Source organism: Notothenia rossii (genome assembly GCF_949606895.1).
Source record: "Notothenia rossii genome assembly, chromosome: 7".
NCBI lineage: Eukaryota > Metazoa > Chordata > Actinopteri > Perciformes > Nototheniidae > Notothenia > Notothenia rossii.
Window position 1 is genome coordinate 77,742,568 of NC_136905.1, and position 24,030 is coordinate 77,766,597.

At 39.7% G+C, this 24,030-nt stretch overlaps 1 protein-coding gene across 6 annotated transcripts in view; it reads right to left on the minus strand.

The window, feature by feature from the left end:
* gfra4a (GDNF family receptor alpha 4a) overlaps positions 1-24,030 on the minus strand; it is a 264,494-nt gene that overhangs the window by 184,074 nt on the left and 56,390 nt on the right. Inside the window, exon 2 of one of the 6 annotated variants that reach the window (XM_079694155.1) lies at positions 21,293-21,461. The exons of 2 other annotated variants lie outside the window; for them this stretch is intronic. In XM_079694155.1, coding sequence (XP_079550281.1) covers positions 21,293-21,386 — 94 coding nt within the window. In that variant the 5' untranslated portion in view covers positions 21,387-21,461. Of the gene's footprint in view, positions 1-13,644; positions 14,081-21,292; positions 21,462-24,030 lie in introns of those variants that run through there. 3 more of the 6 variants (XM_079694156.1, XM_079694154.1, XM_079694160.1) reach the window with 3 other exon arrangements.

Sequence of the window (24,030 nt, forward strand, 5' to 3'; positions counted from 1 at the left end):
TCGGTTTCCCTCGACAAAATAGCAATGGGATTTCTCCATAGGATTTTGGAAAATAGCTCGAAAAAAGGTCAGTGGAAAACGAACCTGTTAAGTAAATGCACGTTTTGTTCAGTCGGATAATATCCACATGTCTACCCTACTTTTATAATTTTCGAATCATAAATCTAATTGATACAAGATAGATCAAGGCAACGAAACTTAAAATAATAAGCAGCATTTTACGGCGCGCTATGCATGGGGCCGCCTCGTGGGGTTTCCCGACATGTCGTTTCAGTAAATTAAAGGGTGTTTCATGTTGTCGTTGCTGTGAACCTTCTTAATACCTTGGAAAATGCCGTTTAATACTTTTTAATACTTTTTAATAGCCTTAATTTTCGCTAAATTGATTTATCAACTTTTAATACTTTTTAAGACCCCGCGGACACCCTGTTACTACTCAAGTAAAATGAAAGCTGATGCCATTAGTTTTGAACAATTGTACTTTTTTCCCAGGTGACGACATCAGTAAGACTCATCTTTGATCCTAAAATCAACACTAATGTTCATGCAAATCCATTGAACGGTTATATATAAGTATGGTTAAATATTCTATGATGATTTTTATATATGTTCTTGCATTTTAATGTGTGAGCTTTTTACCTCAGGACTGTGGGAAACAGTATTTCGATCTTTCTGTGTGTACAAACATATTTTGAGATTAACAATAAAGTTGACTTTGACTTTTTGACCTTGCTTATCTGACATGTATTGTATGTATTGTATTGTATGTTGTTTTACTGATGATCTGGTTGTTTGAATAATAAATGTATCTTAAAAAGGTGAACATTTATGTGCTGTATCGTAGAAGACAAGTGATCCCTACAGTGCAACGCAGACAAGGCCCTGAGATGAAATAAGAGCTTGTTCCGGGAACTGAGGCACTTTTCATCCATATATTTCCTTTCTTTGTGCTTCCTTGTATAAATTGTGGAGCAAAGTGGAAGCTAGAGTCTTTGAAAATATACTCCTGGGGGTATTAATCTGAGAATAAAAGAAAACTGTCATATATTCTAAAAGCGGGCGTTCAAATAGTTTTTTTTTCTCCACTTTTTGTCATATCGATTTATAAACAGCTAAAGGACTACTTTCTGGTTCTATAGACAGTATAAAACAGGGTTTGACTTCCAATTAGACTCTACCCACAATAGCCATGCAATGTATACCGTAACTTTGAAGTAGAATCAGTGAATCTGGAGAAAGATTGCTGATATTTGAATTAATTTCCCTTACAAACACCCCGGTGTAACGGCCGTACACACCTATGGCCTTCCCTCGGTCCTGTGCAAAAGCATGAACCCGAAAATGCAAGCGTGTCCCGGTCCAAGACACTTTATTTGTTTGCCATTTACAGAGCCACGGCTGTTTATCAACACAGGTTATTTTTCATCGCACACACAGTAGACCGTGAGGACATATTTGCTGAATTTGGCAGAAAGTGTATTGGATTAAAATCGCTGACCTTTAACCGGTTTGTTGTTAATACCATGCTTAGTCAAATGGCCCATGTTTATGTCAGAAAGTGATTTGATCTTCATTTTTATTTGGGATTTATGCCTCGACGGGTTCTCCAACACCTTCAGAGGATTAATGTGGCAACGTGCAGCATCTTTGAGTACTTCCTGCCCTTCATGCAAAAAGATTCATGGAAACATTGTTCTGTGAAACTACAAAGGCTGACCGTTCTCAGATACATTAGACACCTCATTAGGCACAAACAGCTGTGGGTCGCTTCAGCTTCTCCATGCTGCCGAGGCACAATCATACATCTATAACAGTAAACAAAGACTTTTCGATACAACTTTTGTTCTCGAAAAATAACAGTGTTTTTCATCACAGCGGGAGCCAGGCAATCATCGAGCTCGATCAACAGGTTGTTATCAACACTTAGTACAGAAATACTACTTCTCTGGCTTGGATTGTACGCACATTTGTACTGTAGCTTTAGTCAAAAGCATCTTCCAAATAAACTAACTGGACACGCTAGCATTCAATGTTTAGATGTACAACCTCATAGAGCAGTCATGATGCTAAACCAAAATGTGCTGTGAGTGCGTATTTATTGATCCAACCTCAAAATGATGAAAATATAGGTTCACATCTTAATAAAGACACCCTTGAAAAGTGCCCCAAAATGACAAACGTACATGTTGAAGGGAAAGTCTGGTGACGATATTGTAGAGACAAAATGGAGGCTGGGTTTAGAAAAAATATATATATACACAGGAGACTTTTTTTTACTGTTCCCAACAAACAGTCAATCATTCCCGTGTCTTAATCTAGAATGAAGTTTTCAGACACATTTGTTTGTCTGTTTGATTTCCACAAGATTACTGAAAAACTACTGCCCTGGTTTTCATGAAATATGTAGAAAGGGTTAGCAGGAGCCAAGGGAGAACCCATCACATTTTAGGGCGAATCAGAAACGCATTTGAAAGATATGGGGCGAAGCCTAGGAGCTAGTTCAGACAGTCAACTCAAGCGGCAATGATACATTAACACGTGACGCACCTCGTCCCTCTTACAACCAACCAAACACATTGTCCTCAACATGCCGCTCTATTTAAGCTGCCAGGTCTTCCTGCCTCTACCTCGCTGCTGTGTTCACTTGCTATTGCTACGTTCATGTTCCTGCTGCTGTGTTTCATGTTGCTGCTGCTTCCCTGCCCCACCACCACCCCTCAGCTCCCACCTGTAGGCTCGGGGGATAGTTATCTAATCATCACTCAATGTTCTTTGTAAATCTGTGGAGCGATGAGGCCCGAGCCTAGACGCCAAACTCAAACTATATGCTGCTTCTAATAAACATATTAAGAAACACGTGAGTTGTCGGACTGAAATACAAACAATGCAACACTTCTTCACTTCTTTTTAGCATCTGTTGCTCCCACATTAATAACTTAAAACTTGTGAAAACACATCCTATCAAGGAACCTGATGATCAGTGGCACTCCTTCAGGTTGTACCTTTAACATTTAAAAAAGGTACAACCTGAAAAAGTAGACTATTTAAAGTTTAAATAGTCTACTTTTTAGGAACTTCTGCAGAAGAGTCTTTCAGATTAACATTTATTTTACAAGTATAAAACAGGTCATGACACTTTCTATTATAAATAACTCAAATATAGCTTACATTTTTCTGCATAACATGAACATTTCCAGGACTGAGGTTTCCCCTTCAGCAGCAGGGTCTCCTCTAAAAGCAGTTTCATCACGATGTGAGGATGCCACATCAAGGCAGCAGTGTTTGTCATTGGTGGGCAAGAGTGAGCGAATGAAAATGAATAAATCAATCAGGTGACCCACCCACCCACCCACCCACACACACACACACACACACACACACACACACACACACACACACACACACACGTACACACACACACACACACACACACACACACACACACACACACACACACACACACACACACACACACACACACACACACACACACACACACACACACACACACACACACACACACACACACACACACACACACACACACACACACACACACACACACACACAGCTCCATTTCTACACAGAACGTCAGCTTCAGATATTGTGTTTAAAAACAGTGAATTATATTAATAATTCAATTGCAGATGTCATGACCTGAGGTTTCCTTTAAGAGGTTTGAAATAACTTATGACCACGATATATATTTAACAGAGAAAACTAGATATTATTAGAACATCCTGTTCACACATACAGACTTAAAGTGTCTGGCTTATATGTTCCTCTCGTGCCTGAGGCTTGTGGCAGTATAAGAACAACATTTAGCAAATAAACAACAGAGTATATTTTATAATTTCCCGGCGACTGTCAGTTTAATTTATTGCCCATGCATTTGCGCAGTTGTTCGGGTGTGTTGTATTATCTAGTCACACATTGTTATTTTGTCTGTAGAAGCAGCTGCTGTCCTTACAAGACCCTCAGTTAACTTCTGTTGCTTTGTGCTCCTTTGAGAAACGTCCCTCTGTGCTGTGAGTGCTGAATGCAACATCTTTTTTTTACACATTTCGTCATGAAAGCACCTTTCAGGATTCATGCCCACACCTTAAATTCAAAAGATTCTGTCTCTTGTTGTGCAGCTGTAAGCAGAACAACACTGCACCATCACTATCAGGCCACATGTGCTTGTGCTTGTTCTGCTTCCTCTAAGAAATTCAAAAACAAATTATCACCTACAGCATTGTGAGAGGAGTGAGAGCAGACTCTGATCTGGTTCCTAACACTCCTTAGAAGCAGCCATCATTTGGTAGCTTTGCTGTGACCTGGAGCCACTTTTGTGGGTTATTTCCAGGCTGTAACTCCACATAATGATGTGTTCTGCTCCTAACAAAGAGCTGCTCTGTTTACATAGCACACATCGAGCGTCTTTAATATTTTAGTACTGTTTTGTTTGGGCAACTGGGAAAGAATACAAGACATTTGCACAGAAGTCACTTTCCTTCTGTGCTTAACATATTTTCATTGACTACTTTTGCAGGAGCAATTTGTAAGAATAACGTCAGTGTACTAAATCGCAATGTTCCTCTTTCCTCCAGCAGAAAAAGTTTAAGTAGCACTATTCAGCGGCTACTTTGCAACAATTTATGAATAGAACTTTAAACTGAATATTGTTACTGAAAGCTGGAGCTTCACCGCACTACTGCAGTGATGCTAAGTCTAAACATGAGAGTGGTTGATCTTTACATAAAGTCAAAGTGTACACCGCAAAATGCTGATGTCCAGGAATTGATATGAATTTGTGCATTAACACGGGAGATGCTTTGTCCAGAAGTGGACATCTTTTCAGAATCACCGTAACCCAGAGGGGAGGGCAAGAGGTCACTCAAAACATTAGGCTTCATGCTCAAGGGACCAATACAATCAAAAGCAATTATAGAAATCTGACCATTACGTTGAAGTGTAAAGAGGAACATGTGAGCTGACAGTGATGCTCCAGATCATTGGTTCCCCCCCCCCCCAGGCCTGAACACTAGAACCAGGCCACAGAACGTGTGCACCGTCCGGATGTTATATTAAAAACCAGAAAGCTTAACAGTTATTACTGTTACGTTATAAGCTATACTTGTTCAGACTAAATTCAGTCGAATGTTAATCAATCAATGTGCTCCGAGAAACTGTTGACTTGTCAATATCAAGGTCTGTAAGATCAACATGTTCTTAACTGTAACCCTAACCAACCACCGGTGCCTTAAATCAATCGCAAACAAATGTTAACCAAGGTTTAGCAAGTATGTTGTATAGAAATGAAATGTAAAAAATGTGGTGACATGGAAGATACATTTAACAAAAGTGTGTCTTACTGTATGTTGATATTAAATTCAAGAAGGAAGAATTATCTGAATTACAAATGTGTCTTTAAAAACTCCTAAAACTTACAAGTAGTATTTATATTTATGCGTGACAGGGTTTGCACTCTTTTACAGTAGCTACAGCTTCTGTACGCTCAAAATATTTGTAATACTTTACTTGACAACACCAGCAACTCCTTCAGCTTGTTATACAGTTGTCAGCTAAACATATGGGTTAACTGATATAATCCTGATGGTTATATACCCGATTCTATTTGGCAGTCCATAGAAGTGAGAGCATACAATTGAAATATAAATATTTAAATTGTAAATATGAATATTTCAAATGTAAATGTATAAAATATAAGTTTTAGTCTTCTTCGAGTCTGAGATCCTACTTCACCTGCTGGACTTTTGCAGGAAAGTAAAGAATCATGTGGTCTACTTCCCAGTGTCTTACAGCTTGACTGATGCTATCTGACAGCTCTTGATTTAGTAAACAGCACCATCCTGACACCAAAGGATTCTATGAAATGTCAAAAATAATCAATCACAACCCCGACTTCGTGCTTATAAAAAGTACCTTTCTGACTTGTTTCTGACTCTAATAGACTCTCAGTCAGAGAAACTGCTGGGTCACCATTGCTAATAAATTAGGATAAGATATCCATTTTATAAGCTAACACAGCTCCTACACCATCAACAACATCCTAAAAATAGCATTGATTTTCCCCAAAGCATTTACTCACCATATGTGTGAATAATCTGTGGAAGAGCTCCGGGTGATAGTTGGAGATATAGAGGCAATTACACAGTAATAGATTCAATCTCTGGCCAAGAAAAACATAATTGGAGAGGGAGCTCTCGCCTACGGGCCAGAATATTGTATATTGTCACTGTGATTATAGACACTTGGCACAGCGTGATGCTGTTAGCAATTTAAAATCAGCCCATGAATGGCTGACATTAAATAGAATGCTTTAGATCACAGCTTTGATTGCACTATAACATTATTTTCCGATTTTAAAAACACACTATTTGTTTCTCTTCCTGGACAGTTGACTGTGATAAAAGGGAAATAGCAATGCACACTATGGTGATGTGTTTGTATACCGAATGCAAATGAGCTATTCAAAAGGAAGCAGTAAGGGCTTTTACATTTACAAAAGGAAGGGAAGAATAAGAGTGAGTGCTGAGACAACAAAAGGTCTTCATACTTTGTTCTCGTCCCCGCAGAGATTTCATACAAGACGGCAGCAAGATAAAGAGCTGGTAAAGCAGGCATGTCACGTGGAAGTGAGGAGGACGGGATACATGGGGACTTACACCAGAGAGCAGGAGGAGGTCAGGAGGTCGTGGATACGCTGGAGGTGGGGGTCAGGGGGGGGGAAGAGGTCGTGGCCCGGCGGAGTAATGAGCATGGATCCTGAGGGAAGGAGGACGAAAGCTGCTGCTGTACGACTTGCGCAGAGACCCTCATGCTTAAACATTTTTTTTTTAAAGTACTTAGTGTTATGGCTTATTTCAGGGCCATAAATTAAATGACTGGAATATGACAATGAATGAATCACTTTGCTTATTGCAGCTGGTAAATGTTGAGCTTATTTGAATGACTTTATGTACTGCCGGTGAATATCTTAACCTCAAATTATGTATCAGTTCATTTATATTTTGAATAAGCTACATTATACATTAAATGATTGACCTCCAAGATTTACTGGAGTAAAAGTATAACGTATTATAAATCAAATAGCCTAAAATGACAAGTATCTCATAGTTGTACAGTTCTTAAGTAAACCGTATCCTCTGTATCTGCACCAAAAGTCCTGCTTTGCATTCAGCAGCATTTTGATGGAGCTCACAGCCCCGTGTGCCACTTATATAGTTAAGCAATTAAGTGGAGAAAAAAAAGACTTGAGGCCTAAGAAGCACCTCGAGGTGCATTCATGCATACTAAACTGTACTTTCGATTTGGGGTAAGCACACTGGAACAGATGGGAGTGGTTCCAGATGGGCTCCACATTTCACACGAGGGCAGGGTTCTCCTGCCTCTCTGATATAAAAAGGTTGATGCCCTGCTGACTCTGAGCCCACAACTTCCTGTGGAAGTATTTCAGGCTGGATGTTAGATCCAGATTGGTTTATAATTGCGACAGGATTAGGAAATGTTTGAATAATGAGTTTCGATGTGAAATGGTTTGACGGCGTCACCAAGTTCAGCACCTATGTAGAGAGTTGAGAAAATGGATGCGTCTCCTGTGTTAAATCAAATGTAATAAGACATAGCAAGGTTATTAGATTTGTTTTGCCATGGCTTAATCGAGAATTTGACTTCCTGTATTTCACTACAAGACAACAGTACAGGTAAGACAGGGAAGTATTAAAGAAGTACATGAGGAGGAGATGAAAAAGGTCTTGAAGCATTTTATAAAATGCAATTCAGCACGAACAATGTGTCGAAAGCCCTTCTCATGTCAGTGGAAGTGCTGAATATCCACAAGCAGCGCAAATTGAAAGTCATGCGCGTCAGCACCGATGCTTGGAAAAAATCCACAGTGTTACAAATGAATGTGTGCTTGTATTCGATAGTCCAGCAACAATATTTTTAAAGAGTCTGAAGAAAAGTTGATGTGAATGTGCTCTATGGTTCAAAAAAGGGAAAGCTCCATATCTCATTGTCAATGACTAAATGAGTGTGGAAAAGCTTTGGCGGTCCACTGCTCTGCTTCTGCAAAAAGAAAAACAAGGATCTCATCCTTTTATAAACTCAGACAGAGATAACAAGGTGCACCTCAACACAACTTGACACTGAATCTATTATATAAAAAAAAAAATGGAAGTAAATAAAATACTTTCATGCTCTGATTTTCCTTCGATGGAAAGAGCCGACGGGCCCACAGTGTGCAGCATCACATATTGTGAGGAAGCAGCAGTGTGACAATCGCTGAGCAGTGTGCAGGCAACAATGCCACAGGGCCGGTACAAACACAGCTGCAGGACACTTGTTTCCCAGAGTTCACGGCGGCAGAGGGGACATACACGACTGACTGCAGAGGGGGGAAAGAGAACAGATGGATATGTGTTGTCCTTGTGTTTGAGGTTGTCTTTCCTCATAGCTATACAGTATATTACAGCATGTACAGCACACACACACACACACACACACACACACACACACACACACACACACACACACACACACACACACACACACACACACACACACACACACACACACACACACACACACACACACACACACACACACACACACACACACACACACACACACACACACACACACACACACACACACACACACACACACACACACACACACACACATAACCTAAATTACAATGTTTCGTGATTTGCCAGCTGCAGGACATCTGGTCAACATCAGAATGACCTGCTGAGAATCTCAATGTAAAGCTAATACTAAACATGTGTTCAGATACAGACTGTGACATTAAGGGCTCCGTGTTCTATTGTTGAGAAGGGTTGCCGTACAATAGAAATAAAATAAAAACATTTGCTTTTCTAGTCAATCAATCTTTCTTTGTTGATTTTCCAGGATTGCTCAAAAAAGTGTGTGTGTGTGTGTGTTTATGCAATTGACTTGATTGGCTGTTGCAAAGCACCAGGATACCGTGGTGTGAAAGAATATTATTCCCTTGCTATTTTCCCCGCTGACATAAATACATGTTTTATACTTACTACCAACACAGTATAAATACCTACCAAAGCAATGCTCAGCCTCGAAAACTAATGTTCCTTTTGTCTGCTGTTGGCACCACATAGGACAATCTAGAATAACAAATGCTGGTGTTAATTGTGTTTAATGGTTAGGGGTCTATATGTAAGTGAGCGGTTGTATATAATCATTTATAAAGCGTTTACATTTCTACAAGATTTGAAGGAAAAGAAAAAGTGTTTCATCTTAGAAATTAATTCAGTGTTTCAGCTTTGGAGTTTGGTTTCTTACAGCAAAAACAAAGCATTTGACCTAAAATAAATTATAATTCCCAGGCACACTCCAAAACCCAAAGATTGTTCAGTTTACTATGAGTACTATGTTAGATTGTTTTTCTTAGTTGTCATTAGTTAAGTATGTACACGACAAAGAGAAAGTGGGAAATCATTCAGAAGCTACAACCAGTATAAACCAGTCTGTTTGGCATTAACTAAAACAATGATTTTATTATTAAAGTATTTGCAAATCAATTCTCTGCTGATACATGTTTTAACTAATTGTTTACATATATTAATTGTACCTCGTCTTAATAATCTTATATTCACCACTCTGATCTGTAACATTAGTATCGTAAATGTTGATAGGTTGTTAAAAATGTTCAAAAAAAGTTGTTTATTATTTCTTTGAGTTTACAATGTTAAAATTAGCATTTAATTTACGGTATGAATATACTTTGTCTGGTATAGCTGACTATCACAAAGCTGCTATTTTGTAATACTGAGATGTCCTTGGTATCACACTTGCATTACTTATATCACCAGATATTTTTGGAGAGTATACTTTTACAAGGAAATGTCTAAATCTGAGGACATTCCTTGAAAATATACTCGCCGTGGGAACAAGTGAAATGCTCCCGACTCATTAGCAAGGTTTACAGATTCCACATTTAAACAAAATGACACAATACCAAGTTAAACAGCTTTTTAAGATGAACGTGTTTACAGTGCAGCCATTTCCATGCAGGATGCCGCCCGGGGGGGGGGGTCTTCTGTCTGTCTACAAGGAGATAAATGGCCGCTGTGGCCCAGAGAGAATGGTGGGCTGCTGACTGATAGAGGCTGTGTTTGGGATGAAGCTCGGCTGTAAGTGTTTACTTCAATTGTCCTGTAATCACCGGCTTTCTGGGAAGGAGAGGTTCCCCCACTGCGCTGCACCTGGACCCTGTTCTGGATCCATTTTACCAGAGGTGGAGGAGTATCCGTTCCCCAAAAAAAGTCAGAACACACCAGTAATCAGAGGAGGAAACAGGACAGCAAAAGAGTAAAAAGTGTGTTAAGAGGCTGACAGATTCAATGTGAAGAGAGTGTATTGACTGCATGATGTGTTTATGAGAGGAAGAACTGGAGATATTGAAAGAAAACATTGTGAATACTTAAATGAAGGAAAATGTATAATTGTGTTTACATATGTGACGGTTAACAAGCAGAGAAAGGAAGACATTGACAGCATAATTGGAGGTGCTACATGTTGCAATTTAGCATCAATAAATCATTACAAGAATCATTTGAGGTGGCAGTATAATTACAGTAAACAAACAGGTCCATCATGACTCAGATTAACTGACTATAACAGCCTCAGATTAACATTGTGTCACTCAGTTTGAAAGGAAATGTGGGTGATTGTAGAAGATGAGTGTTTGTAGGGTGTTGTTGACATTAGAGCAATTTTTCTTTTACTTTTGCGATTTCTTTTTTACTATTATTTATTTTTGCAAGGCCGATTAACAAGTTTTGTTTTGTCATTCTAGCCTCCTCCTAGATTGATTGATTGATTATGTTGGTCCAGACTGAAAAGCTCAACGATGATTGTTTAGATTTCCGATTCAATGGTGTGCAAACATTCATGTTACCAGTTCAAATGTTCCATTATCCAGTGAAATATTTCAACATCTAAAAAGGACAGGTTGGCAAAATGTCCTCCCAAAAATGTGCGGCCAAAATGTTCTTTAACAACCAATGCATTAAGCCGGACTTAAAGTCTGCAGCCATGTTAGTCTCTGTGACAAATATTAGTTTAGCATTTTAGCTTCCTTACACTTGAGACAAAGTACAGCCAGGGCTGGTTTGGATGGCTTAAACCAAAGTATTAGGCACATTAAAATAATAAGCCATATATTGGTTACTGAGAAAATAGTCAGAGCATCATCAAAGTCTGTGGGATTTGTAATCTGGATACCAATAATGTTTTAACAACATTTCATCTTAATCCATCTGGTAGTTGTTGAGATACTTTAGACTGAACCAAAGTGCTAGAATGACAGGCAAGGGTGACTGTGTGAAAAATGATGAATTTGGTATATAGCCTCAATCAGCACTCTGTTAAGTTAAGTTTCTCATAGAAAGAAAAATGGACATTTCTGTGAAAATGTCACAGATTATTAGTTTAACACATTCATTGAGAGCCAGTATAATCTAGAAACGATGAGATGTTCAGACGGAGAGGGAAGGCAATGGGTGAGAGATCATGAGACAGCGCTATATTACACAGTGCATAATAAAAGAAAGGCAGGGGGAATGAGAAATTGGAAAATCAAAAGAGAGCAGGTGTTTAGAGAGCATCAATGGAGTGTGAATTAGAAGGCACGGGCAGAAGAAATTGACTGAGTTTATGAGTCGACAGAATGCATGTGGAAAGATAAGAAGTGCACAGAACGGAAGAGGGGGAATTAAGTGGAGGCGTATAAAATGAAGCTGGGAGGAATTTTTATTATTTAAAGGTTATGAATGCTACAGACACAACACAATGTAACACCTTATTTCCATCAGTGTACTACAGGTCGATATGATGAAACTATTTCCATTTGGTATGACTTCGTATTTCGAAGGAAATGCTGGAAGGAGGCAGAACAATCAATTTGAAGACAGTGCTGTAGGTTAGAGAACTTTGTGAGTGAGGTGAACTTTAGCTGAGCTTTGGCTCTGCACTCTGTGAACCGGATTTATAACAATACTCTGAAAGCAACTCGGTTTTGGACCAGCTTCATTCAGCCAAGAAACAGCTGAAACAAGAGGCCAGTGTGCTCTGATTGGTTAGCTGTCCGGGTCTGTTGTGTTTGGTCAACTGCTTAGAGATGTCCCGCTCCTTTGCCTATCATGTATAATGTGTTGGAGTGCTAGCCAATAGAAGTGCGAGTGATACATAGTGATGTCATTATGTTATGGAAGTAAACAAAGTTCAATGGAGGCTTTCAGGCAGGGGGGGAGTGTGTGGGAGAGGAACTCCCTAGAGCAGTGCTTCTCAAAGTGTGGTCAGTGGACCACTGGTGGTCCGTGAGCGCCCCTATTGGTCCGTGAGTATATTGATAACATTTCACATTTGAAATAAATAAATACATTTAAGTTTTCCGCACTCTCGCGGGAATATCTCCACAACGGAGCGAGCTTAAGCTTAACTTTCTATTGCATGATATATCCCAGGGCAACACCTTCATCACACATGTTGCCACCTGTTTGTACAATTTTCAGGTGATTTGTAATCTGTTCTAGAAAAACGATGTGTTTTGGGATATTAGTGGAGTTAGGTGGTCTGCGTTTGTTTTTTTATTGGTTACGTGGTCCTTGGTATGAAAAAGTAACACTGCCCTAGAGGGAACTTTTGGATTTTAGCCTTTGCAGACCATTTACATGCACACAAACCTGTTTAACACACTACAGGAAAGAGAGAGAGAGAAAAAAGCCTATTGGTAATGTCAGTCAATGGGTTGATTCATCACTATTCATCACTATGTTCCAAATTCTTATAATTCTTATAATTGTTTTAGTATTGGATGGATAGCTATCATTTTGGGACAGTCATTAATTACCCATAGACAAACCCCTCTTTGCACATTTTAGGATCAGCAGTATTTAGGCAGAGTTGTCACCACAAAGACGGCAATGGCCTGATTTGTCCTTCAATGAGCTTCACCACTGCTTTTTAGAAACCTTTAGATGACTTAATGGAGGCTACATCCATATTTTATACAGTCACGGTGAAACATGGGCAATGAATAGATGAGAAAGCAGGCTTGATCCAATCAGTTGTGCATCGCAAATCAGAATTACGATCAGACAACAATCCTACAATGTCCCTGCCATGTCAGGTTAAATGATGGAGAGAAAAAGAACAGGGTCGTTTTATGCATAAAAGACTACAGTAAAACGTTTGTTAATACAAAAAGTGCCAGGGTTCTCTCAGAATTGCATCTGATGTGATGGATGAGGTTGTCAAAACCAAAATGTATGGCTGGAAATATAAGTGTCTGGGAAGCGTGTGTGAGGTGTGGGAGTGGCTGTTTAACCGCAACAGTTCATCTCTGACAGGTTTTTTCCCTCAGTCCTCTGTTTCATCAGCACGTTCAGGGAGACTGTTGAACGACGCCCTTCTGTTACAACACAGCGTCAAAGCAACAACAGGACATTTGAAGCTAATTACCTCTGATGGCCTCACTCTGGCAGCACCTGTCCTTCTTAAAGTAAAAAAGCAGCGTGATCAGTGACATCGGATATGTCTGTGGAAAGTTCATGTAAATGATGCTCATATCAGTAGTACACTCAAGAGACTCACTCCGTAGGGTCCTTAGAAGAATAACAAAAGATAGTACATGAAGAGAAAAGACGGCAATCGGGGTATTTATGATGAGAGGAAATGGCTTCCGATAAAAGCTGAAAGACAGAAAGAAAAAGTACTGTGAATAGAGTACTGAAAACTAATATTTGAACAGTGATTTCAATCTGATATTTTGAGAGATGTACACATTTCTTGGGATCTCTAGACAGTATGTGGGCTCCTACTGCATTTGTTAATGTCACTCGGTTCAACTAATTAGGGTTTCACACTCACATCTTTCGAGCGTGAACAAGAGACAGTGGGTATTTCTCAATGCTGAGTACGCTTGGTAGCACATGTCTTCCGAGCGTCTTGCTTCAGAAGTGAGGCAAGAATACTTCCTGGCATTTGGAAAACGAAGGGTAGAACAGGCTAGCAAGTGTGCAGGTGTGCGTCATATGAGAGGCCCCGCCTTACATTTAATGCCACATATTAGGGGAAATTGGTCCGTGTGCAAAGCATTGTGGGGATTGTAAGACCGCGGAGTCGACACATGCGCAGCCTCGAAATTTCTCCAAACGAAGTACGCCGGGCTCGGTAGAATTCCAAGTATGCTGGACATTGGAACAGTCCTTCGGCGGCACTCGATGACGTAGTATGCTTGAAATAGTGGCTCTGGAGCAGCTTTACTCGACATTGAGAAACACCCATTGACTCTGTTGGGTCTGGTGAGCGGAGCATAAGGTACGGAGAGATGCGGTAGAAGACATTATGCTACAAGAAAGAAACAAAGTCAGGAAGAAGAAACGTTTTAAGGGCTCCTTTTCTTATGAAGTATACTTTTGTTTAGCAGTATGTTAAATTAAAACGGGTTAATTTTAAAATACTGAATACAAATGTATCTTAAAACACTTTTTATGATCGGCAGTAGTGGTTTGTCCACTTGATTGCTGATTCTATTGTTTTTGGATGGGTTTATCTTTCAGAAAACAACCCGAATAATGATTGAAACAGATCAGAATCAGACCAACTCGTAAACAGTATAAACAAGCAATATACTACGATAAGATGTTCCTTTAGCATCCACAAAATCTCCATAATAACAATTTGTTTCATAAACACAACAAAGTCGTAAGAAAAGACTTCCCAACTTGGCAAATGGATGGTCAAAGAAGCATGTGAATGCAGCATTGGCATTGGTGGAGGACTTTGCTCTCGTGTGACACTCTAGTTATCCAAGATATAAATAATTATGCCAATTTCTCTTCTGTAAACTCAACATCACTCAAGTGTAAGACAAGGAAATGAAAAAGACCTTGTGGATTTGTTCCGGCCACATATCAGGATTTCTACTCGGCAAACTCCGGGACACCTAACGGGGAGGTGAACAGATCCAAAACCCTAAGGGGGGATTATATATTCAATCTGGCCTGGGAAAGTCTCAGGATCCCCAAGGAAGATCTGAAAGAAAAGGCTAGGGAGGATTGCACGTGGACTACCTTGCTGACTCTGCTGAAATGGCTACCCAGAGCAAGTGAAGCAGAGAGGAGATGTATGATGGATGGAGGGATGGGATAATGAATTTCAGTGACATTTCAATCAATGGTTCTAGAGTATCTTTGCTTTTTCGGAGATTAAACTGAATTCTTTTTTGTCAACAGGATCATCTGATAAGGCTCCACTCAATATCTAGCAAGCAAGACGTGAAAACAAGGACCTTTGTGTATTTTTACAGCTAAGAACCGTTTTTCTGCTGTAACACTCTCTTGTATAAACGCATGCGAAGGACACTGTTCAGGAACTAGTTGTCCCAAATGCTCTGTTTGTGATGACTACTTCCATTCTGGCAACGATAATAAATACATGTATCCTGATATGGAAGACCAAGCCGGTGACGGGTGGTATTTTTCTAACACTGAACGATTCTCCTTCACTCTCCGCTGCACTGCACGTGAGTTCACACTGCATTTGTTTACAGTGCTACTTCCTCCTAATTGTGCATGACTCTCTACATGGGTGCACACAGGAGACCCACTCCCCAGGGCCGTCCAGAGAGAAGGAGCAGGTTTTGAGCGAGGCAGAAAGTGGAACTGCTTTGGAGGCATATAATTGAACCGCTCAGATAGAAGGATGAAGAGGAAATGGAGAGAAAGTGGGAAAAAGAGACAGGTCTTATGGTTGTTATGCCTGTGAATTTGTAGAATGATAAGTTATTTATAAATGCTTTTATATGTCCCTTTGCCCTGCATGCGAAGCCCCTCTGCATTTGTTGGTGTCCCGAGTTTTGTTTAATTAAGTCCCACTCGATAAATCCTGCAAGTGACGGATTCCACTGGGTCCTTTGGAGGAGGCCGAGAGGGAAAACAGGAGGTAGAGGGCTCTTGCTTCCGAAAAGGAACGGCCTTGAAAAGCATATAATTGCCTTAGACAGACAGGTAAAAGGAGAGAGAGAGACAGAAAAGGGACAGGAAAGGAGAGCAAATGGTGGGAAGACTCAAAGAGAGGGTGTACAAAAAGAAATTAAAGAATGAGAGATCTTGTGTATTTAATAAACTTTGGGGAAGTGATAGGATTGTTAGAGAGGAGGGATATAGAGGGACAGGTGAAAATAGAAGAGCAGTTCAAAGACAATAGGAGCCAGACGAAAGCCAGCGAGCCGGTTCTATTACCAGGTCCTCTCTGACGGGGGGGGGGGAACAAATGGACTGTAATTGCACACAATCTGTCTTCAGAGCTCAATCACTTTGCCCTGCGGGGTCTATTGGTGAAACGCTCCTCTCACACTAATCTAATAACCTTGTCCCTCACCTTCCTCCCCACGGAGACGTTACCTTTCACCTTCAACACGGACCTTACCCCAGCGGTGGAGTGAGACGTTAATGCGTTATACATAATGAATTTGCATATTTGCATGCAATTAGAACTGGAATTCACCCTTTCTAATTTTCGCAAAAGGCTTTTTTTGTAAGTAGTATTTCTACTTTTTTGTTTTGTTACATAATTAAACTGTGAATAATTTACACTGCATACATTTACAAACAATTCATTAATCCAAACCTTTTCTAAGGTTGTTTTTCAAAGACTGAGAATTGCCTTGTTCAGTATAACGTTCAGACAGAGATCCTGCTTGATTGTTTTTTTCGTACTTCACTTGTTAATACTTTATTGTCTGCGAGCAACATTATGATTTCTTAAAATTCAGTTTCTATAAAGTTGTCTGGCTGTAGATAAACACTTCTTGAGAATAGGATAACACCTCGTTATCTGTTGTTTGTGAATAACGAGACTCCTAAAGTATTTTCTTGAAGTAAAAATAAACGTATTTTAAGTTATAATGTATTTCAAAAGTTTTCCTCCACAAGTCAAGACATTTTTCAGGGTAGCAATTACATCCTGGTATATAGGTTCATGCATTTTAAGCAAGTCATTTGAAGTTGTAAGAAAACTATTTCAAAAACATCATATTTGATTTTAAATTACCATCAAATAGCAACCTGAATGTCATTGGTTTCTTCGTCTTGATTTACTAGAAGTGTTATGTGGTTGTGTGTTAGGATCTATATGCACCTACTGAATTCACTGCATCTCATTTTGGAATTAGTTCTTCATATATTCAAGAGTTCATTTTGCAGTGCTTTGCAAAAAGAAATGTTCACACGGCATTTCGCCTTTTACTGAATCCTAAAGACATCTCATTAAAACCTGTGTTTTGCAGTTTGTCAAAATTGCATCTTTCCTCATGACAGAATCACCAAAACTAATTTTAAAAAATGTCAAGCGCCAAAACGTAGATAGCTCTGCTACAATCCGATCTGCTCCAATAAGATTTTAAGATGAATGTATTTCTTGTGATTACACCCCTCCATCACATTTTTTACCTCAACCCTAACCCTAAGCAACCCATTTTCAACAGAACAAAACCTCCGATTAAAACATTCCATCATGGCAAAAATAGATTCCTCTAGTTCACCTGGAATAACCAATACTATTGGACAGTAACGGTATCGTGGTATCAATTCAATCAAACAGAGCACTCTTGAACTCAAACACTACATAGGCATGTCATATTCATGTGTATGAGGGGGTGTGGACATGTATGTACAAATTGAAAAATAATAGTAAACCAACCCCATTCTGCAAAGCTGGCTTAACATTCATCTAAATCCAAAGAGCCTTTGTTTATTTATCAAATGTCCTTCTTTTGTCTTGCTTTTGTGTTATTTTCTTTCTCCCTTTTCTTTTTAAATAAAATATATACATTTTTTTTTTTCACATGCAGTCCTCTACAACTCATCTGTGACCTTTGTAAGTTTTGTAAATCAAAAGCATCTTTGGTTGCCTTTGTATTTTTAGTATGTCCAAAAAAATTATTGGTGAATAATAGGGGGGAAAAATACATATTACCAAAATAAGAAGAGAGTTCTGTTGCCTTTCACAGCTGTTACAGTATCTGCTACATCATGGTGTAAATGTTATTTTCTGATCAGTTTGAATCTGTTTTTAAATTGTAAAATCATCAGAAGTTTGTGGCAATTTTTGTTTCCGTTAAACTTGACCGCCTGCTGTGCTTCACTGTCCGTCAAGTGCCGGCTGGTTGAGTGCTGATATGCGAGTGCTGATGTTTGTGTATGTGTATGTGTATGTGTATGTGTGTATGTGTGTGTGTGTGTGTGTGTGTGTGTGTGTGTGTGTGTGTGTGTGTGTGTGTGTGTGTGTGTGTGTGTGTGTGTGTGTGTGTGTGTGTGTGTGTGTGTGTGTGTGTGTGTGTGTGTATGTGTACCCATCTGTCCCTTTTCCTGACTGTCTCTTACAGGCGAATATGATTTGGTTTTGCCTGTGTGTCCCTGCATCTAAATGTGTGCACCTCTGTTTGCGTAAACCTGTTGTTGCGCGTGTCCCTGTTTAAATGCCAGCTAGCTTTATGTGCATGTGTGCATGCAAGTGTAATAGACATCCAGCGTACATTGTGTCCCTAATTTTGTGCGTGCATCTGTCTGCCGTCTGGTTTCCCGTTCATTTCATTTCCGTTCGTCAACCAGGGGAAAGGTCTGAGGAGCGTCTCCTTGCACAGAGCCCAGGCACAGGGATATCAGGAGCAGTGAACCAGGGAGGGCCACTCATGCGTGCTGACTACAGAGACAAACATACATAGCGCTCCAATAACAATGTTCGTTCCACCGATCTAGTGAATACTGCTTGATGTGGTTTTCTTTGAGGCGCTGATCAGAGCTGTCTCTTTGGTTAAGGACCAAACCCGTCTCTCATCGGCAAACATGCACAGCATTTGTGCTTGCACTGGGATATTGTGTGGTTAGAGTCAGTAGAGATGGATACATTACCTGTTTTGTTTCTCTGTATAGGCACCTTAGATTTGCAATGAAACCGTTTGGAAGTTATTTAAATCCATAGGAGATACCGGTATTTTATTTGACTGGTCTATTTTTGGGGGATTACATAACTACTCATTGTTGTAGTTGAAAGTCAATGTCAAGTATCATGCATTTACTGCAAACAAGACAAGAGTATTGCATAACAATAGCATAACAATTGTCTTAGCTTTTCAGCTCTTTGACATGACTCTTAGCCACTCAGGTGCAGAATGCAAGGAGAGATAGAAAACAGTCAACCTTCGAACATTTTCAGCTTTTCCTGGTTCCAAGAAACTACACATGGCTTACAGTGTCACGTAACACAGACGTGGGTCGAAGAAAATGCTGGCAAAAAGTTGAGTCTTTAGTGAAAGAATATTCCTGTGCGGTTCAGTTTTGAAAAAGCTTCTTTGTTGGTTGTGGTTTTTAGTCAACAACCAGAACTAACAACCCTGCCAGGAGGTGAGAAGAAACAAAGAGATTTAAAAAGACGACAACTCAATGAAAATATTTTTCCATTATCTTTGTTGCGTGGACTTTATCACTCTTTAGAAGATTAGTAGAAGTCTTATAACTATAATGGGAAAAATGTACATGACCAATCTTTTTACCCAGAAAGAAAATATTAAATACATTTTTGAAATTAAAAAAAAGACACTAAAAAGAGCAATTGTCCAATTACAAATCCGCTGAAAATGTCCTTTGTTCGAGGATAATTTTCTGATTAAGCTATCCTAACAACATCTGTCAACTCAGAGCTTGAGAATGACACCAAATGTGTCAAATTGTTAAGCTAACTTTAATGTTTGTTTACCCTACCTAACTAACAATGTTAACACACTCAAATAACACATTTGAAAATTGCCACTTAGGAGACAGGAGGTGTTTTCACCAAATGTAATATGTTGATACATCTTTGGTAGAACAAATTCATTGTTTTTGTCAAAAGTCTTCTCCCTCTGCGGAAGTCTGCTTCTGCTTCTTACACAATCAAAAGCGACTAAATATCTGCAAGTTTCACTGTTTGAGTATTATATAAACAACGTCTCTTTAGTGAAAAAGCCTACTTTGTTTTCATCCAACACTCACGATTGTCATTCTTAAAACTACGAGGCTGAGTATCATGTGTTGCTGCTCCACTTTCCTCGTGTTCAATATGTGAAAGATCGTGCTTTAGCTGAGGCTCATACAGTACAGTAGTGTGTATACATTTTGGAGAGCTTATTAATGTTTTAATGTTTACCTGCTATAGATTCCTTTTTAGAAATATTCATGAGGATAACCACCAACATCCACAATCCAAACCACCAACGCCCACGCTGCATACAGTACATAACAATTTTGACTCTTGTTGGAAATGTGAGTAAGCTCTCATTATTCAGGGGACAGATTACTTTTCAACCTCTAAGTATTTTCTCATTGATTCGAGCAATTTCAATCCTCTTTTCCCCCTGAAGGTGGGTGTACGGATGAATCACAGCCGCAGCGCAAGTCGCAGATGGAAGGCTGATTAGAAACACTAATCTGCAATAAGGCATATTCATGCATCTGTGGAAGTGATTGGAGGAGTGAAGCAGAGCGGCTGTTGTAGGTACAAATGAATAGTGAGGCAGCCATTGTTTCTGCTGGTACTGGTAGAAATGCACTCATTAGGATGCAGAGACTTACAGAGTACAGATGCCTGAGCATGCTGTGTGGAGATTGAGGACTCCTGACTGTCAAATGAAGTCCTAAATGCTGTGTTTGGGTTATTGCTTCGCAGGCGAACGAGTATTTCTAAAGAGTCATGCTTAACTGTAGCTCTTTCATTAGATACAAGATAAGAAAGCAGAATTATTTTGGCTCCAAGCAAAGCTCACTGGGGCTTTATGCTACTGAGATTTCTTGGCAATACATTTGCTGTATTTAAAGTGTTCAAGTAAATGATTATCCACATTCTTCCAACAGAAACATCATACAAACATTGGACTGAAAGTTCAATTTGTTTTACGGTAAACTGAACTGCTGGCAGGCAGCACAGCTAATCAGCTGGAAGGAAATCAGAGTTACATACAAAAAAAAAAAAACAAACAGGAAGACAAGTTAAAGGATAAAGTTGGGTAGATGGAGAGGAAGAGGAGGAGGAGGAGGAGGAGGAGGAGGAGGAGGAAGAGGAGGAGGAGGAGGAGGAGGAGGGCAGACGATGTGGCCTCAGGCAGTGAGAGTCCTAAAGTTCAGCCGGCGTCCTGCCCCCATGAGTCCCGGCCCTCCGATCCACAAGTCATGTAGTGCACACAGGCAAGTGGAGCTTAACAAACCTTTTCCATTACCGTAATGACCTTCATGACTGAACACCTCGGGAGCACGAGCACAGGACTGCTTCCACAGCACGGTCATTAACTTCCTCCCCATGGGTCTCTGAGACCAGATCAGCTCGAGAAGAAGCCACAGCGCCAATGAAGCGGAACATCGATCACCGCACCAGTACTACAACAAAGAATCCAATTCAGCCAGTTTCCATTCAACCAAAATGTGACCAGCAAAGACATGGTGTAATATTAGCACTATCATTCAAATGTTTACCCAACTCATTATCTAATATTATAATGTATTTTACAGCTGACAACATTGCTGAGACTCACACCCATGTTCTGGTAGGCCTATCATGGATTAAATCATGTGCTCTACAGGATTGGGTTGCACAGGCTACTCATAAATCCATTTCTAAAATCTTAATAGTTACTAGTGAGATACAAACTAGTGATTTATTAAGTTTGTTTGCTCCTTTAAATTGAAGGAATATGTAAGCTAGTAAAGACTTTAGTAATGATACATTGGTTGTTAAGAAGTATCTATAAAGCCATCCTATTAAAATCGGATAACACAATAAATTGCTGCAGCATTAGAAGTGTATATGTATACAGTATATACATACACTTTCCAAAGACCTATATTCAATTTAATATTCAAAGTACTGCAGGTACCAGGGATCATGGCTTGAGGAAGTGGATAAAGATACTCCTCAGGATGCCTTTCGGCTGAAATAGATTTTTGTGTATGTATGTATTAAGATTGCTTAGCATGTGACAAATCCTAGCCCTGATGTGAAATCTGTAATTACACAGTTAACCCAGTATCACTGTTGAAGTATATTATGAAGCATTCAAGTCCTATTCTGTCAAAAATAAGGCAAGGGTAGATTTTAACGTTTTGATTATTCCAAATGTAATCTTTTGAAAAGTTGTATGGATATACAAATAAATAAAAGCTGTGGTTTGAAACGTTTCCCAGTTATTTAAAATAGATATTGGAGGAAGAATTATGACCCCTTTAACCTTCTTACAAAAACCTGTATGCAAATGATGATAAAAGGTGTGTATTTATAAAAAAAAAATGGGATAACATTTTTAGTTTGGTGGTATCAAATTGGGTTTAAAGAATGGTGGGATTTCACTGGTGTTGGTATAGACTACTACATTTCTGGTATCGTGCTTTAGATAAGCCAGTCCTTTATTAGTATATAAGTGCTTTGTTAGTAATTCTATCGCTCAAAGTGGAAACATCCAAACATCCAAAGCTGGTGACAGTTAGCCAGTCTTTTTCTCCAACTGGCTTTCTCCAACTGGCTTTCACACAGTTAGGTTTTGTTGCATATTATTACACTTATTCCCCTTTTAGTTACATGAAATAAACTTCTCCTTAGCAACAACTCCTTTGCAGTCTACCCTCCTGCCTCTAAGTACACAAAGCTTTGGTATAAGGAAGTACCCTGTGCTCATCCTCCTCTCAGGGCCTCGGCCTGCTGGCCAGAAACAACGGTTAGGTTGTGTTAGGAATCAAATGTCAGTCTTTGCGGAAGGCATGATCAGCCAAGAAGCTTCTCTCCGTGGTCCCCTGTGGAGCCTGATGTGCTGTTGCTCTGAACCAAAACACTCACTCCAGGATGCTCACGAGAAATGTTTTCCGTTTCTGGCTCAACCCCTCGCCTGGCTGCCACTTCATTTCTATCTCTTTCCTCCCCTCCCTCGATTTGTGTACCACTCTGACCCTCTTGTCTTCCTCTCTCCGTGACTTTCTCCCCTCTCTCTTTCTTTCTTACCAGCTCGCTCCCATTCCTCCAACTCTCCAGAACACTTACACTGCAACACACTCACCGTCTCTCACACTCCAAGGGGAGGTGTTCAACTGGTACATTATGTCTCATGAGTATTTCCCAGACTAATGGAAACACTCAAAATGCCTTAGTATTCCATCATTCCACTGGTGAAAGAGAAACTCACGGTCAACATATTGCCTGCGTAAGGGAAAGTTTCCACCAACAAGCTGCAGCAGCGACTAGTTTATCAGCACTGTGAGCTCTTTTCAAGTTTGTTTCTTGTTTAGTTTTTTGGACTGTTGGACTTTCACATACTTTAGCTGACTAAAATGCACATAAGTTGTTGGTGGTGTGTATTTCCATTGCCTTTGCACCCAATCATGCTGCATCTTAAACTCTTACACTTAACACATTTAAACAATCTGTCAGGTACTATCCAAGTGCAGAACAAATGACATGTATACAATACAAACAAAAGCAAGATCACCAGCGGCAGAGTAATACACTTCCCAATGTATATAATGCGATGAATTAATGTAGATTAATTTATCTTTGTTTCATGTGTGGCTTGGGGGCACATGGTATCAGAGGAGGCTTAATTCAAAACAAACTAGTGAAGTGCCCATTCTGAGTGGGCCATTGGCCCCAGGAAGTGCTGCTTGCAAAGTTCTTGAGAACTGCTCATCCAATCGACTCTCCACTCTCCACTGGACTCCCTTTGGTCTTCAGCAATACACCCTCCAAGCGTGAGGTCTGTTGATGAACGGTTGTTGAGATATGCAAAGGCAAATCTTACATACATACACAGAGAGACAGAGATTACTTTCTTTAGAGGGAAATTAAGAAGCTCCAGCGCCACCTATAGGCCAAATGACATGATACTTATCATGGTCAATCAGAACGTAGATCAATACATGTCCACCAAGTGTGGTTGAAATAGTAAAAAGTAAAAAAAAAATT